Source organism: Haliaeetus leucocephalus, unplaced genomic scaffold, assembly GCF_000737465.1.
Source record: "Haliaeetus leucocephalus isolate CR32 unplaced genomic scaffold, Haliaeetus_leucocephalus-4.0 Scaffold944, whole genome shotgun sequence".
In the NCBI taxonomy this organism is placed as follows: domain Eukaryota; kingdom Metazoa; phylum Chordata; class Aves; order Accipitriformes; family Accipitridae; genus Haliaeetus; species Haliaeetus leucocephalus.
Window position 1 is genome coordinate 2026423 of NW_010973380.1, and position 16540 is coordinate 2042962.

The 16540-nt window shown below is 43.9% G+C and overlaps 1 protein-coding gene across 1 annotated transcript in view; it reads right to left on the reverse strand.

Annotated features, from left to right (window-relative positions):
* PPP1R36 (protein phosphatase 1, regulatory subunit 36) overlaps window positions 1–6228 on the reverse strand; it is a 16080-nt gene extending 9852 nt beyond the window's left edge. Inside the window, exons 1-5 of the mRNA XM_010584185.1 lie at window positions 6131–6228; window positions 4840–4920; window positions 4009–4130; window positions 3825–3891; window positions 2819–2917 (exon numbers count right to left, since the gene is read on the reverse strand). Of these exons, the coding sequence (XP_010582487.1) occupies window positions 2819–2917; window positions 3825–3891; window positions 4009–4130; window positions 4840–4920; window positions 6131–6228 (467 nt within the window). The remainder of the gene's footprint in view (window positions 1–2818; window positions 2918–3824; window positions 3892–4008; window positions 4131–4839; window positions 4921–6130) is intronic.
* Between the last annotated feature and the right edge of the window lie 10312 nt (window positions 6229–16540).

Here is a 16540-nt window from a genome sequence, read left to right on the forward strand (position 1 = left end):
TGCACTGATTTATTGTCTTTGGGGGTGGGGGGGGGGGGGGGGGGGGGAGGAGTTTTCTTCCTGAGCAGGCCACTAGCAACAGCCCTGAGCAGGGGATTTATGTGGGATAGATACAGGAAAACAAATGGCTATGTAATCTTGTTTCCCATCCTCTCAAATACATCAGCATATCATAAACCCAAGGATTCTTATCACAAGTATAATTTTCTGTCATTATGATTCTATTAAGTAGTTATAAAATCCCTTTCACAAGCTCAGGAAGCTCCACCTTCAGAAAAATGCAGTTTTCTTGCCTGCCCCCACTACTTCCTAGTGGAAGACCATTCCAGAACTTTACTCCGCAGGAGGAAAAAGACAGTCCTTGCTACATTTGATTTGAAATATAGCACATACCAAGTTCAGAATTAGACCAAGTGGATAACAGCAGAAATGGGAGGTCTTGAACAGGGAAAGAAGATGCAGTATCAGAAAGCTCTTCACACCGTGATTAATATCTCCCTGTTCCTCCAAGTCAACTAAGACGTTAAAACATTAAGGATGAGCTTCAGCATTAAATAAGACATAAAATTGCCTTTTATCATGTTATTTTCCTTCCTTGTATTTATACTTCAGTAGATCAATATGCTGAATTCCTGCTTCTGCATGATAAGTGTGTCTTCTTCAAGCTTCTCTGATGTTGCACTGCATGCAGGTAATCCTAACAAGCAAGACACTTCCCTTCAGGGGAGGTAATGAATCTAAATAAAACAGCATTGTAGAAGTAGAGAGTCAGTATATGTTTGCCACCAAAAGGCAGGAGCCTTTTGAGAGCACTGCATGCCAGAACACACTGACAAGTCTCTCCTGGACGGGTTTATCCAGTGCTTATAGCTGATACTTACTAACCAGAGCCCCCTTGATCCAGGAAACATAACCTCAAACTGCAGCAGGACCAAATTCCTCTTTATTTCAGTATGTTTCTGTATTTGCCACACCAGTAGATGATATGTGCCATATTGAGGTGTGTCCTGATTTCAGCTGGGATAGAGTTAATTCTCTTCCTAGTAGCTGGTATAGTGTTATGTTTTGGGTTCAGTATGAGAAGAATGTTGATAACACACTGATGTTTTCAGTTGTTGCTAAGTCGTGTTTATACTAAGTCAAGGATTTTTCAGCTTCTCATGCCATCCAGCAAGAAGGCTGGAGGGGCACAAGAAGTTGGCACAGGACAGAGCCAGGGCAGCTGACCCAAACTGGCCAAAGGGGTATTCCATACCACATGACGTCATGCCCAGTATATAAACTGGGGGGAATTGGTGTAGGAGGGGATCGCTGCTCAGGAACTAACTGGGCATCAGTCAGCGAGTGGTGAGCAATTGCATTGTGCATCACTTGTTTTGTATATTCCAGTTCTTTTGTTATTATTATTATTGTCATTTTATTATTGTAGTTATTATTATCGTTATTATTTTCTTCCTTTTTGCCCTGTTAAATTGTTCTTATCTCAACCCACAAGTTTTACTTTTTTTTCCAATTCTCTCCCCCATCCCACTGGGTGGGGGGGAAGTGAATGAGCAGCTGCGTGGTGCTCAGTTGCTCACTGGGGGTTAAACCACAGCAGGTGTCATGACCCATGGAGTGGCCTCCTTGTCCTTTACCAGCCAAGAGCGAGGGGATCATTTTGTAAATTGCAGCCCAGAACACCTCAACTGAATCTACAACCTTTATGTATGAAACTACGCTGATGATTTTCTTTATTTATGAATTATTCCTTCCACAATGAAAGAAACACCTGGCAATCTACAGATATAGAACAAATCAATTCCTGAAGGCCAGCAATCCCCCAACAGTCTTGTCTTCAATCCAGATAAATCAGCCCCTCTTTATATCAAGGCTTCATGAATTGTGAAGTAAGTAATCATTTAAGCGTTTTAAGAAAATGGTCAATCAATTCTCAGAGAATATTATAGACTCCAGAAAATCATTGAAGTTTCTTACAATCATGGTCTGTAACTCTGCAATGCTTTCTCCCAAGGCATATAACCCTCTAACACAGCAGCTCCTAAAGTATTCCCCTGACATCCCCACTTCCACTCTGCAAGGTAGCAAGCATGGTCACACACCCTTACTTGGGAACTGCTTTTCTAGCATATATTCCTCATGTTGTAACATGTTTCCAGCACCTAAGAGTCATCTGAACCTGCTTTGCAAAGCATTTAGAAACAAAGTCTTAAAGCGATGTGACCCACAGCACAAATTAACCCCCAGCAGACCCAGTTGCTACTATTTGCTGCTCTCTATTGCAAGCAGAAATGACTGGATGCTAATGTTATTACTGGGAAATGGCATTAAGGGATGGTAATTCAAACCAGGGCACTCACATAGATTTAACGTTGGTGGCAGTAGTAATGATTTATTCAAATTGCAGCATTACCTTGAGGAGCCAAATTATTTGGTGACTCCATTGCAGCAGGACTGGATCCAGCCACCGTCTTGAAAGGGAGACTACGGTGATGCCGTGCCACGTGAACAACATGCATGCCACTCAGGGCAAGGCTGGGGCAAAGCGGGGTTCAAACCCTCCCAGAAAATCTCTCTCTCTACATAGTGAGAGGAGCCTATGTCCTGGAGAGCACAGAGGACAAGGGGACGGGAGACATAAATGGTGAGACCAAGGAGTTTTTCTCCTTAGTATTCTATATATAGACTCAGCCAGTACAGCAAGCAGTCCTTGCTCATATGCAGAATCCCACCGATTCTGACACGAAAGACTGCCCTGTGATTCCAGATTTGCTGGGGCAAGCTCTGTGTACTTATACCCCTAAAGTCTTGTACTCACGAAATCAAGGGTCTGCATTTCTTTTCCAGGGCAATTTTTTCCAGGTAAAAAGATAGGTAGAAGAGCAGGGCCATGAGGAACATATCTAGTTTCTCATTCCTAAATGGAAGATAGAAAGGTCACTGTGAAGTCTGCAGATTTGCAGATATAGACACCACCAGACCATTATGAAAAAGAACAAAGTCTCTGCTCAAGGGTCTGCATTATACCAAATATTAGCTATATGATTGAGACCTACTCGTAGCAAGCACTCCACTCCACACCGAGACTTTGAAGGCTTTCAGAGAATTACTAACAGAGTCCAATAAACACACTGAAGAGTGGATTGAATTGGATATCACCAGACATACTTCCAAGGAGCATGTTTTCTGGACTGAACGTGCTGGAAGAGTGGCATTCACATTCAAAGGAAAAGGGGGACGACTCGGGACACTTCTCCCATTCTGAAAGGACGGTACGGCTAAGGCTCAACAAGGTCTACGGATACATTCCTAAGTCAGAGACAATGCAGCCACTGTATGGCCCTGGTGATCTCAGGGATATGCCTCTGAGACACAATGCTCTGCCTGCTGCCTCCTCGCCTTTAGCTGATAGAGAAGTAATGCTGATAAGTGAAAGCAGCAAAGAATGAGCCCTGTAGCTCTGAAGGGAAGAGCAGCAGCACAGGAAGGCAGCCCGGGTTCCCAGTTGTGTTAGCACTCCTGGTTCACACAGTGTTGCAGATGCACTGGCTAACATGGAATTTAACTTAGAGTAAAATGGATAACAACCTTCAGATATTTAGGCCCAAGTTCTTGGCTTCCTTTCGGTAACAGAGTGGAAGGCTTTCAAACAGGTGACAGGGTTATTTCTCTGCACATGTCAAAACATGCATTTGGTATTGTTTCCCACTGAACCTCACAGATGAGAGATTTTAAACCTCTTATTCTACTTCCCATACACCCTGGTCCCTCCACTACCAGCTACACACACGCATAATTCTTGAAACAGACTCTAAATGACATACCTGATAACTGCTGCAAATGGCAACATGTGATGTGACTTATTTGCTTCTTTCAAAAGCAAAGCAGCATCTGAAAACAGAGGAGAAAAACAATATTTCCTCAAAAAAAATGCTAGCGTTAGTAGAAATAACTTTCTAACTTGTACGGGTGACGCCTTGCTGATAAGAAATACCAGCAATTACTCACATTTGACATCATCCAACGTCACATATTCATGTTGTAGCCACTTGGACAGCCTATGCAATTTTCCTTCTTTGTCAGCCAGCCTTCTTTCAGGGAGAGTTGCACTGCAATCACCTTGGAAGATGCTAGTGGTTGACCAATATATAATATTTAAGGACACAGAGTTAATTCCAGTCTGAGAATATTAAGATTATCTACCTGGCATGTACTCTCTTCATTGCACTCAGTTTCAAAGGGACGGGCAGTGAAATGTGTTTGGCAGGTATCCTGAACTAACTTTCAACTATTATAACCACAAAACAGGCTGGGGATGTTGAGAGAAACAGGACATTTCACCTCTAAGGTTGCGTCTGAAGTTGCTCTTTTAGTTGCTAAAATAATAAATTGCAACTATATTATTTAGATCAAAGAGGTTTTAAGTAATGGATGAAAGTCAGCTATACCATGTTGTGAATTTATAAAATTATTATTATTATTATTAATAATAATAATACTTTAATCTTTGAAGTGCCTTACACAGATGAATTAATTACCTCACAATACTCTTTAGAGTAGATGAGAATTATTACCTCGTTCTGAGCGATCTGGAAACAGCAACAGAGATGCTGAATGACTTTACCAAAGTCATACCAGGCTAGTGCCTGAGCTAGCATTCAACACCAGGCATGTCTGGCTCTGTTTTTATGTTCAGACCACTCATCCACCCTGCTGAAATGACAGCTGGCTTCCTGTTTCACGCGCTTTGTTCAGACATGATCCTCAGACAATGGATGAAAATATTCCCACCCAAATGATCTTGTTTCTTTTTGAGCTAGGCTAGTTGAATTGAAATACCTCTTTAAAGTCTTGACACGCATTTCCTGAAAGGGAATATTTTGTCCTTCCTTAAGGTTTTCCTCAGCTGCTGGGCTGGAGCTGAAATACGGAGTATGAGCATGCAGCAGCATGAGTTTAAATTACTAGCAGCGGTACAAAGAGGTCAACATCCCATGATACAAAGACATACCTATTTTGGCCTCTAACTGACACTAAGAAAACACCTGGGTTGTGGTGAGGTCAACGTGAGACGTTGCGTTCAAGAGCACAGAAGCAAAGAGTAAAGGGGCTTCCCCGGGTCCTCCTGCTCTGTCTCCTGCCACCAAATGCACTGCGCCACGTAAACCCCTCAAGCGATCGGTGTCTCAAGTGGCTTTAGGAAGATTTTAAATGTAAACTGCTCCATTCCAGAGCTTTTCTTTGGGATCATTGAGGGCAGAGACAGGCAGAGGTCACCAGGGAGCTCACACCTCTCCCCGGAGAGCTACCGGGCAGAGTCAGCAGCATTCCCAAGCCCAGGGGAGAAGTTGGCCGGAGCTGCTGAGACATAGACCATGAAAGGCGCCTGCAGCAGCCTTGTGACCAGGAGAGAGGTGAGCAGCCTGGCTCCACCGTGACAAAGCCTTGGAAAATGCCCAGAAGGGCAGGAGGCAGCAGCAGACAGCGTGTGACTGACCCACGGCCGCCGCGCTCCGCCACGCTCCCTGCCCTGCACTTGAGAAGAGAGCAGGGGGATATAGGTTGGGTGCTGGGGGGAGTTGCCCCAGTGGTTTAAATGGCCTGATAAAGTCTTAATCCACAGCTGCCACAAAGCACAGTTACGTGGACTTTGTTTCCCGCAGACCTGTGGTTTCCCTAAAGGTCTGCAGTCCTTTGGTGTTCACCATTGCACGGGACCATACCTAACACCGGCAACAGGGACCATCAGTCTGTGAACCTCCACCCATAGACACCTGGGGTGGCATTTGGCCCTGGCGTCCAGCACTGCTGCTCCAGCGCGTGGTACACATTTCTGACACATGGCAGGACTCGCCACACACTTTCAGCCATCCCTCTGGAGCGGGTTCAGCTTGAGAGTATTACGGAGTAAATGCATATTTCTGATTTTCTCCATTAATATGAGCAGCAGTTAAGGAGCTCCAGTCTCAATTGCAAAAAAAGAAAAAAAAAATAGAAAGAAAGAAAGAAGGTATTTGTCCTGCAGCTGATGTTCAAGCAAAACAATATCAGACTCTGACTTTACCTTACTTGGAACTGCTATATCGAGGCCTAAACCTGCTTAATTTGAAACAAAACATCATTGTCTTACCTTGCAAATTCAAGTGTGTTAGTATCATCCTTCCAGTACCACACGCCTGGAGTTAGTTTTATCGTCTGCAAGAAAACAGCATATAGAGTCCATGTCATAAATCTATGCTCAAGTTCTCAGCCCAACAAAGTATATTTATAGTGCAAGCACTGTGCATATGGGCCACTTTCTATTTTTCTTCAGTCTGCTTTTCACCCAGCTGTTGTTTGTGTGTGAGTCATTTGAACAGAAGTTCTCTGAGATTAAAGGTTGCCAGCATAAGAAAGAAAAACATGTATCTGTCCTTTTTTATGTCTTTCAGGGTATGAATAAATAATTGAAAGTTTGCTAAGGAACATCAGTTCTTTGATTGCCAGTGAATCGATAAAGACTGAGAAATCGAATGGAGCCATGCATTAAGCAACACATTGCCTTTATTTGGTTGTGCTGGTTTGTTTTGGTTTTTTTAATATTTATGTAATTGTAGAGACTAAGTGTCAGGAAAAAGGAAACCTTTGTTTAAAAATGGAATATGTTATGCACTTTCCTGATATTCTGAGAACTTTCAATAAACACCAGATAGACCCTTCAGGGGACACACTGGACAAAACTACTAGTAACAGCATTTACAGCATCCATATATTTTTTTAAAAATCCATTAAAAAAAAAATCCCCTGGAAATAAAGAAGATCTATTAGTCCCTTTCTCAATTAACAAGAGAGATTTACAAACCCTTAACTATTATTTGCAGGTCACCTTTAAAGCAAAATGACTCTTTATTGCTGAAATCCTTCTGCCTACAAATTTAAACCGAGAGAAACATTAAGGCTTTCCATGACTTTTTGCCAGGTACCATTCAGCCAGCCAGCCACAAGGCTCTCACAAATTCTTGCTCAATCTAATTTGGTAGTAGAACGCTGGATACGGGACACCAGAATAATTTCACGTCAGCAGCCAGCAGCCCATGCAATGGTTAGACCACGGAGATGAGTATTAGGAAACCGTGGCTCTAATCCTTTGACAAAAAGTGGTTATTTCAACTTGTTTGTTTTAGTCTTCAGTTCCAGCTTTGTAACACTGGTTTACAACTCTCGGATGAAAAGGGACATGCAAATGCTATACCTTTATGTTACACATAGGTGATTATGAACCATGAAAGAAAATTAGGAAAGGTGGTAGTATGGCATCACAAGGCCTACCAACGCATCACAGGAAGGAGAAAATACCACTCATGTGTCCTTCAAAATACACCTCAGCTGCTTCTCACTAATACGAATGGCTGAATGACTGTCCCCGGCCACCACGCTCCCTGGCTGGGGCAGTGGGACAGGTCCCTGTCCTGTCCTGCCCTGCCCGCCCCATGGGGCCTCCAGTGGCCCCCCGGGATCTGTTCCAGAGGCGAACGTGAACAGCAGCAACAAGATGGAGCTGGGAAAGGTGGGGAGACTCACAGACAGCATGGCGCTTGCCTGGGACACTGCCAGGAGCGAAGGGGCGAAGGCAGGCGCTGTTGACGGCAGTCTCCTGGTGACGGTCTGCTGTTCCCTCGGAACCGTAGTAGGTCCCAGCACCTCAATCCCCCCTTCAGCCTGCTCTGTGGACTGGGACTCATGGTCTGTGTGCTCTGCTCCTTCCCAGTTCTGCTAAGCAGCTTCCCTGGGTAACATTTTAGCCCAAACAGGGAAATTAAATGCTTTCCACATGATAATATCTCCACGGCCACTCATTTGGGCTTACTGTGGTTTTGGCGATCGGGAGCTGCAGTGGTTTTCCTGGTTGCTGGCCCAGGACCAGCAGCGGTGAAGGCAGCTGGACCTCATCCCTCTGTTATGGGCATTGGCGTCTGTACAGCACTCTGAATGTTAAACATACCTTAGCTTGGGACTTTACAAGATTTAAAAGTATGTCTACCAGGTTACAAGTCTGTGACATGATCTAGGTCCCTATGCGAGCAATCAGCTCAAGATTTGCTAGCTGCCCCTGGAAATAATTCCCGTACGCTAAGGCAGGTCGCTNAAGGGCATGATTTGGAGGGATAGGTTTTGATCTTTGGGATATTGTGAAGCATTTGCTTTTGCAAGCAGAGAATCTGTCACACTAGTCATTCAGAGTGGATCAGCGTCATGTATAACTGATACTGCTTAGATCGCACCCAAAATTGGTACAAGTTTTATTGATAAAAGCACTTTTTGCCAATAGAAGTCAAGTCCCCATGAAGGGTGAGGTTTCACATTACAGCTAAGCCAGCCTAATAGCTAGTTGTTGATGGAAGAGGCATTCTTGCTCCCATCAAAGTTTTCCCACCATTTATCTTTGTGTTGATTCTTTATCTTTGTCCCCACAGCAAGGCGGCTCCCTAAACTGTCAAAAATCATAATCCAGCAAAAATAAATGAGAAGCTTTCTGCTGAGTTAGAATTTTACATCAGTTCAAGGTGGAGTCAGAGAAGGGCCAGTGGAGGCGTAGATAAAGATAAGGGGACAGGGGGAGGACCACATGTCTCAATAGATCAGGTCAGCTGTAAGGCAAAAGCCAGCCACAATTTAGGAAAATTTTGCTAGTACAGCTGCACTAGGCCAGTATGTACTTTGAAGAGATGAAAATACCTGACCTCAGACTTCTAGACAGGTCAGGTCAGTAAGACAGAAGGAACATTCCCTGTGCTTTCAGCTCTTAAAGACGGCATCATTAATTTTTGCAATAGTTTCTAACTAGGGTAAATACTCCTGAAACCAACACTGAGATGTTCATGACCACATGGAAGAACAAATGAACAATACAATGTGGGGAAAGAAAATCTCCATAAAACAATCTGTCGCTAACTTCCCCCCATTTCCATAGCCTTCCAAACACTGCATCTTTTCTTCTGTAGGTACTCTATAAAGGTTTATCCATGCAAACACAATCAGTTCATGGATAGCTAAGCAGGAATCTCAAATCAGCCTGAAAATGCAGGTCTGGCTCTGTTCTCTATAGCCATCTTTTTTTTTTTTTTTTTGACAATCGTATTGTGTATGTTGTGTTTCCAGTTGCTATTGCAGGCTGCCAAGTACATATCCATGACTTGGCAGCCAAGTTACATATTTAAGAGGATGAGAAAAGCAGGTTTGGGAACGACCTCAGATCTCATCCATGGCAGCCAGGCAGCACTATAGAAATAGGCTCCCCGTCAGGGGAAAGGGGGAGGTATGGAACTGATGGGTCATCAACTCATTTTTATAGAGCAGGGCTGCCATCAGCCTCAGGAGACCATCGACCCATCTTGGCTTCAGTAAAAGTCGTGCCAAAAGTAAAGGACGTGTTGCAGATACTCAGGGCTACCTCTGTTAGCATTCGCGGTGTAGGAGGCAGGGGAGGCAAGCCTTCGGCTGTACTAGAGTTGGGAGAAAATTGGCACAAAAAGCCCAGGTGAAAGATGGGGAGAAACTAAGACTGAGAACTACCTACAGGGAGAACAACTGTGAATGTAAAGAGGGGCTGAGAGCTGAAGACAGAGCTGGCTAGGCAGGCAGGGAGGGCCTGGGAATCGGTGCAGCAGACAGGTGAACCAGGGCAAAATGAAGACAAATCCGGAAGGGATTTGTGGAGAGTGGGATAGAATTGGCTCTGGCCCAGGACAGACAGGACAGACAACAGTGTTAGCAGGAACCCCAAGACTGACCAAGTTACCAGGGCAGGAGACTTGGGATACTCAGATGCAGGACTGTACTACCTTAACCCAGTGCTTGCTCGAGGAGATCAGTTCAGCCCAAGTATTTCAGGAGCTAAGGCTGCAAAGCTGAAGACCAAACATCCCACCTGTGCTGACGGCCCAAATGGGTATCAGCCTGGAAAAAAAAATTAAAAGCCTGGCATCGTGTCGGTTGGATCCCTGCTTCAGCTGTTGCAAGAGTTAGAAGCTATAAAATGAGTGAGCCAGAAGATTACAAGAAGTGAAATTAAGGCGTAATGGTTGAAGCAGTTGAAGGCTACGTGGGAAACTGATTTCCACATGGGCTTTAGTCACAGAATGCCAGGCAAATCGCTCCAACCCACATTCAGCCCTAATGACCGTGATTAGCATGCTCTTTTCTTTTTGAGCAAGTGGCCTGGCTTCATGGAAGTCTGAAATGCAGGACTTGGTATCCACAGCTGTGACCGAAGCCAACGGGAACTCTACATTGAACAGTCCAAGTGTATAACACTAAGCTGTCTGAAAAAACAGCTCCTTGGCATTTCCAGTGGAAGACTCCACAACAGACAGATGGTGTTTGGCTTTTGCCAACTTGTTTTATCACCTTCTTTCTGTGGGAATTATACACATCTCAGGGGTGAAAACTAGATGGATATGTTGTGAAGCACTCAAGATGTGATGGTGATGAGCTCCACAGGCAACATCCTAAGCAATAATTCTTCTCCAGAGCTGGGACTGGACAGCACACAGTAAATAAGATGTATATTGAAGGGGGAAATACTACCTTCTTAGAGCATACACTGCCTATTGTGTGCACTGACTGAGGCAGGTGCCCTACAGAAGAAAAAAAAAAACCAAACTGTTACCATGTAATTAAAAACTGGGTTATGAGGCATAAGCACAAAGAAAGGAATAAACAGGCTTGCTCTGATTGTCGTAATTCTGAACAACTGACCTTGCAGCCTTAATAGGCCTCTTTTAATGTTGTTTCTTGTGGTGTTTGTGTGTCCATGTGCATCCCAGTAGCTGGGAACACTCAACAGTACGTCTATGTATCCATTCTTCAGGTATATCTAATGTTTAATTTGGATATCACACCCAGAAAATAAACAACATGCATAAACTCAACAAAAATATCACTGACTCACCATCCAGTCATTCACCTCTTTTCTGCCTCTTGTTTCTTCTTGCTGTGTCAAGACTCTGTCTTCCATACCCACTGTATTAATTTCCTCCTCTTTTCCCAGGGGCAGTTAAATGTCAGCCCTGGTTTCTCTGGGAACTTTAGACTCTGTGTGTGTGCACTACTGTTTGCATCAGGCACACAAGTACAGAATTCAATTTCATAGTAGCTAATACTTAGTCCATGACTACGCGATTTACCTGCCAAGTACTTCTGCCTGCTCATTAAAAACAGGATCATGCTATATGAATGGAATAAATAATGTCCTTAGGCATAATACTACGAACACTGGTGCGGTTTTTCCCTTCAGATTTGTGCAAAATTGAAGCTCCTAATTCCTTGTTTGCAGCAATTTGTGCTGTTTTCACATATCAACACGGCTGCATTTCAGTCCCATTCCTTGGATCATCCAAAGCAAAGGGTAGTTAGATAGCTGCACTGTAACTTCTGGAGAGATACCGTGTCCACCCCACGTCCTCATCTTCCTGGGACACCAGCCCCAGCCTTGCCCCAGATTCAGAGCCCTGTAGCCTGGCTACCTGCCGCGTTCAGCGGCAACTACATGCGCAGAGGCAAACTGGCTAAAGGTGTTTGATAGGCAAAGGCAGAATTGGCTACTGAGTCCAGACCGAAGGTCTAAGGGAAATCAGGAGGCAATGATTGCCTAGCAGTGCTTACGGGAATGCAGGCTGCTTTTGGAAAGCCAGAAAAACCAGCTGCACATTCTTTTACTGAAATCCTCATGCAATTACTCCCTCTGCGTAGTTTTATCAGATGAGATTATTGAACATTAGCAGTTGTCAGCTATTTTCATGCAGCTACGCATTTGCCTTGTGCTCCTAACAATCAACCTTTTGTTTCTAACAGAAAGGAAGAAGTATTTAAATGTACCTCATATTCAATAGGTATTTTCAAAATTTTGATTTTGATTCTGTATTCTGAGGTGCTCAGAAATCTATGGAGCTTAACAAAAATGTCATAGCCTAGTTTCTAGTTCTTCTGTAAGATATAACTATCTCCTTGCTATAGAATCAGGAAAAAAAAAGTGAACATTTAATATAGATACGCTATAGACGAAATCTCTATTAAATTCTGTGAGCTTTGAAGATAATTATTGCAGAGAACTTTACTTTTAGTTTTTAGTTTATTACAGAGACTTTTTAACTTACTAGAATTTTCAGTTATCTTCCACCTGTAGTGCTGGGGATAGGCCTAAGGACTCACTGGCATCAGTTGTCGTTAACAGGCTGTGTTAGTACATTTGCAAACATGTTGCGAATGAGGTCTGCAGCAGGAAAATAAGGAATCTGCCAAACGAGAAATAGATGTGGTTTTGAAAGAAATGTTTATGGTTTTAGATACAGCCTGGCAAAAAGAAATGCTGCTTTCAGCTATGACGTGATTGCTAGACTGTCAGTTCAACCATGCAACAGCTCTTAGAGGGATTGATAGAAAATATTTCATGATGCTTGCCAGTGAATAAATAGGAAGGCAACCAAGACCCCTAAATCCATGGGGTTTTCTATAGAGTCCTGCTCTATAGAAACTCCCAAAATACACAGCATTGGCACTTCTGGAAGTGTTTTTGTCTCCTTAATCCTATTCAAAAGAGATTTTTAACTGCTGACCTGCAATCATTTGGAGCAGTGACATTTTGAACTGCTCCAACAGATAGGGTACAGGTGCTGCTAACTACTACCTAAGCACGAGCAAGAATGACCTCACCCTTCTTGGTCCAGGATGCAACAGCGATCTGTCAACTTTTGCACAGGCCAACACACAAAAACCACTTCCTGAATGGTGGGAGAGAGTATCTTCAGCAATGGAAAAGGAATAAAAATTTCCTATACTGCTCTTGATTTTCTTTAAAAGAAAGACTACAAAAAATGTGTTGGCTCTTAGAGGGAAATTTAGCCCCTCTGTAAAATTCCTGGCTGGTGCTGTTATTGGGATGACAAGAGGAACCAGCTTGTCTGTGTCTCCACCCTACTGATGCAGGAGAGAGTAAAGGCAAATGGGTCATGCAAGGGTGGATCAGGGGTTTTTAATACTGCTGTTTCATATGTGGAAGTGAAATATGTTGTTGCATCTGGAAATGCTGGCCTGCCCAACTATATAATCACCACGCTGCTGCAAGCAAAATCTACTCTAGAGGCAGGTCTATGCTATAGGCTTCTGCCTGCATAAATATGTGGATGAGAGCGGCAGAGAGATGTGATACCTGACCCACATAGGTGTGCTAAAGAAGCTTTATTAGCATAACTTGTTTTGCTGTGGGGTAGGGAGGGATGATAACTTTCCTGTGATGAACAACTACAGAACATAATTTTGCTGCTGTAAGAGCATCCACATGCTTCGCTAGTTTAATATCACAGGACTTCCATGTGCCAAGGTACAGTGTCCCTGACGCAGGCAGAGATTAGACCACTGTGCGCTTTCTAAAAGGACACAGTAAGGGAAACTCGTGCCAGGCACAGGGCAAGGGAGGAGAAGTGTGGAACACCTTCTAAGTAAGTAGAGCTTGAAATGCTATTACATTGCAACACACTGACAAGACTGAAAGAAGGAACTTTAAAATTAAGTATGCATGCTGGGTGTAAGTGCATGCTTTTTAATGTGATGCCTTGCATTTAACGTAAGGGCCAAGACTGGAGATGTGAATTCCCGGAACGTTTTTCCCTTTCCTTCCTGTTCCTCGTATGTGTCTGTGGGAGTGGCTCGCAACGGGGAAGACACAATCTGTGGTGCGGTCCTGAGATGCCACATCTCCTTCAGAGTTGTCACCCTTTGGCTGAGCCCCACAGTGGCCCAAACCTTCAAGGAGAACCTTTTCAAATAAATGACAGGCAGCTCCTGAGAGAAAGGCTGCCCAACCTGCAGGGCTCTACGCAGTGTCTCCCGAGAGATAAAAGGAAGGCTGCTGGGATATATTCATTCCTGTCTTTAAGATGGTATCACAAGGGGATGAGCAGGGCTGCAGCCTGTCTGCTAAGTCCTCCGTGCAAAACTTCAAACAGACGCTCTGGAGGCGGCAGGGCACGGGGCTGACTCACCCGGCCGGCTGGGTGGACGCAGCCCGTCCAAGCACGTCTCGGCTTTCCAGCTCCTGAGTGGGTTGCCCTCAGACAGCTCTCTCGTCCTCAGCTCCCTCCAAGGGCTCTCACGTGACACGTTATTTTAGTAATGCTTTTGGGTTTGTCTTTTGGGGTTTTTTGGCTCTTCCCTCTCCCCTGCAAAGCAATGGTGGGGAATTGCAGGGCGACCTGCATCGCACATGGGAGCGATTGCTTTGCATTGCTACACACCTGGCTGCACCGTGAGTGAGGTGCTAAGGCGCTTAAGGGTTTTAATTTGGGTGATTAAATTCTCCAGTATTAATGCTACGGGTGTTCCTCTATATGAAATAATACCGTCCCTATAAACTCGATCAGCAAATATGAGGAGCCATCAAAAGTTAACACCGTAGTTAACACAAGTGAAGTTATAACCACTTCACATCCTTCCTATGGGCTTGGTCTTCCGCGCAGCCCTGTTTAAGAATAAGCAAAGTTCAGAAACCCAGGCCCATGATTCCGACAGAAGGAGCTGGCTTTCCCTGTGAGTCAGGACAGTACAAAGGATGAGAGACGCCGAGTGTGGAAGCAGTGAAACTGCAGATTTTAGATGAGATTATTTTCCTGGCTTTGCCAAATTCATTCAAAATGTGCAACTACTCCCCAGAACTACATGTACACCACAAATACACCTATTTGCAAATAAGGAGCATTTTTCCCCTCTGATATTTAGTACTTCTTTAAGAAACTGGGAGAAGAAAATTTAGACCCACTGGAGTCAGTGGGAAGTTTCCACTAGCAGGATCAGAGTTCACTCTACAGAAAGTAAAATACACTGAAAATCAACTCGAAGTTATTGTTTGTTTTATAAACTAAGTGAATGAATGCAAGGAATCTAGCTCTGAGCCCTTCAAGTTTTCTGCCTCTCGCATTCTGGGGGGTTGTTCACATATTTGAAAGGCTACTTTGTGCCTTGAGACTTCAAATCTTTTTCCAGTTGTGTAAGTCAGCAGAAGTTTCTCATCCTTTTTATATATCCCACACACAGTCTAGGTGTGTCCATACTAAAAAATATCCCTTTCCTAGGAAAAAAATAATACATATATATAATTACTCCAGTGTTACCCCGTTCACGTCCTCAGCCCCCAAGGTATTTTAACCATCTGGACGGGTATTTCACTTCTGTGGTCTCTGTTACTCCCTGCCTGCCCCACTGCTGAAATGGGCACAGAGCAGCAGTGGCCAAGGCGAGGGAAAGGACAGATGACAGTGTGGGCGTGTGACAAGCTATCTGCTGTGCACATTTAGCTACACTAGCTCTGCAATACACTTAAATAGACGTTTGGGGAAAACAACAAAAAATTGTGTTTAATAACTGGGAAGCAACGCTGAGGAATGCACACCAAGGGCTGAAAAGTAAAGGAAACTATGTGGCAAGGGCAATTACCAGTCAGTTAATAGAAAAAATAGTTAACCTGCATTTACAATGAGCGTGGGTGCTACCTAATCCTTATTGTCATCCCATAGTAGTGGGATTTCGATTAGGAAGAGTGTATGTGACAAAGTATTACAGTTTGCAGCAACAACTTTTCACTCACAGATAATCTACTGCTATCCATAAACATATTCACGTATTAGTTCCTAGGAAAAAAAAAAAAGGCATGGTATCTTCTCATTCTCAGGGGTCCTATATATGTTACAGCCTGGAAATCAAGAGGCTGATTGCCAGGAAAATGCTGTGTACATAAACACCAAAAGCACCCAGCCTGGTAACAGCCCTTCAAGACTTCAACGAAGAACCCAGCAGGTGCTGAAGCTGCTGTAATTGACTTCTCAGGTCTCACTGTGATGGCACTGCCATTTACCTATGAACCATTCAATAAACCTGAAGTGGTTTTGAATCATTTGCTACAACAGGAGATCAAACAAGCTTGTTACAAGCCTCACATTCCCCCATAGCAACTGTAAGCCCTTTCTGCAGCCAGTGAAGAGAAACCTGCAGTCAGTGCCCTGGCAAACCAGCCAAGAGAAATCCACGTAGTAAACCGGAGCCTTACATCTCTGCTGATTATTAAATACTAAACAAGTTTATTTTTGTCTGCCCTCTCGTCACAAAATATTTTTTATAGATTTCTTTATGTACATCACCTACAAGCTTAAGGAATCCAAGTCCTAAAAGTTGTTTGCAGCATGGAGAGCCAGCAGGGCAGCGCCTGCCTTATTTCCCAGCACAGCAACACTCCCACTTACTAACGAGCAACCAAACAAAAACACGGCTGATGGCTCCCTTCAGCTGCCCACTGCTCTGCGGTTTTTTCCCTTAAAGGACAAGCCAGTCCAAAATGTGCATGTCATCAGGCTCCTCCATTAGAGCTCATTAATTCGCAGCTCCTCGGACTCTAAACACTGTGGGGTTTTTTTGCTTTCTGGAACAAATGAAGCACTCTGGAGACAGTTTGTAGTAAAGCCAGACAAGTTTAACTACTACATACTTTGCCTATTCTACCAAGTCCGGCATCCCA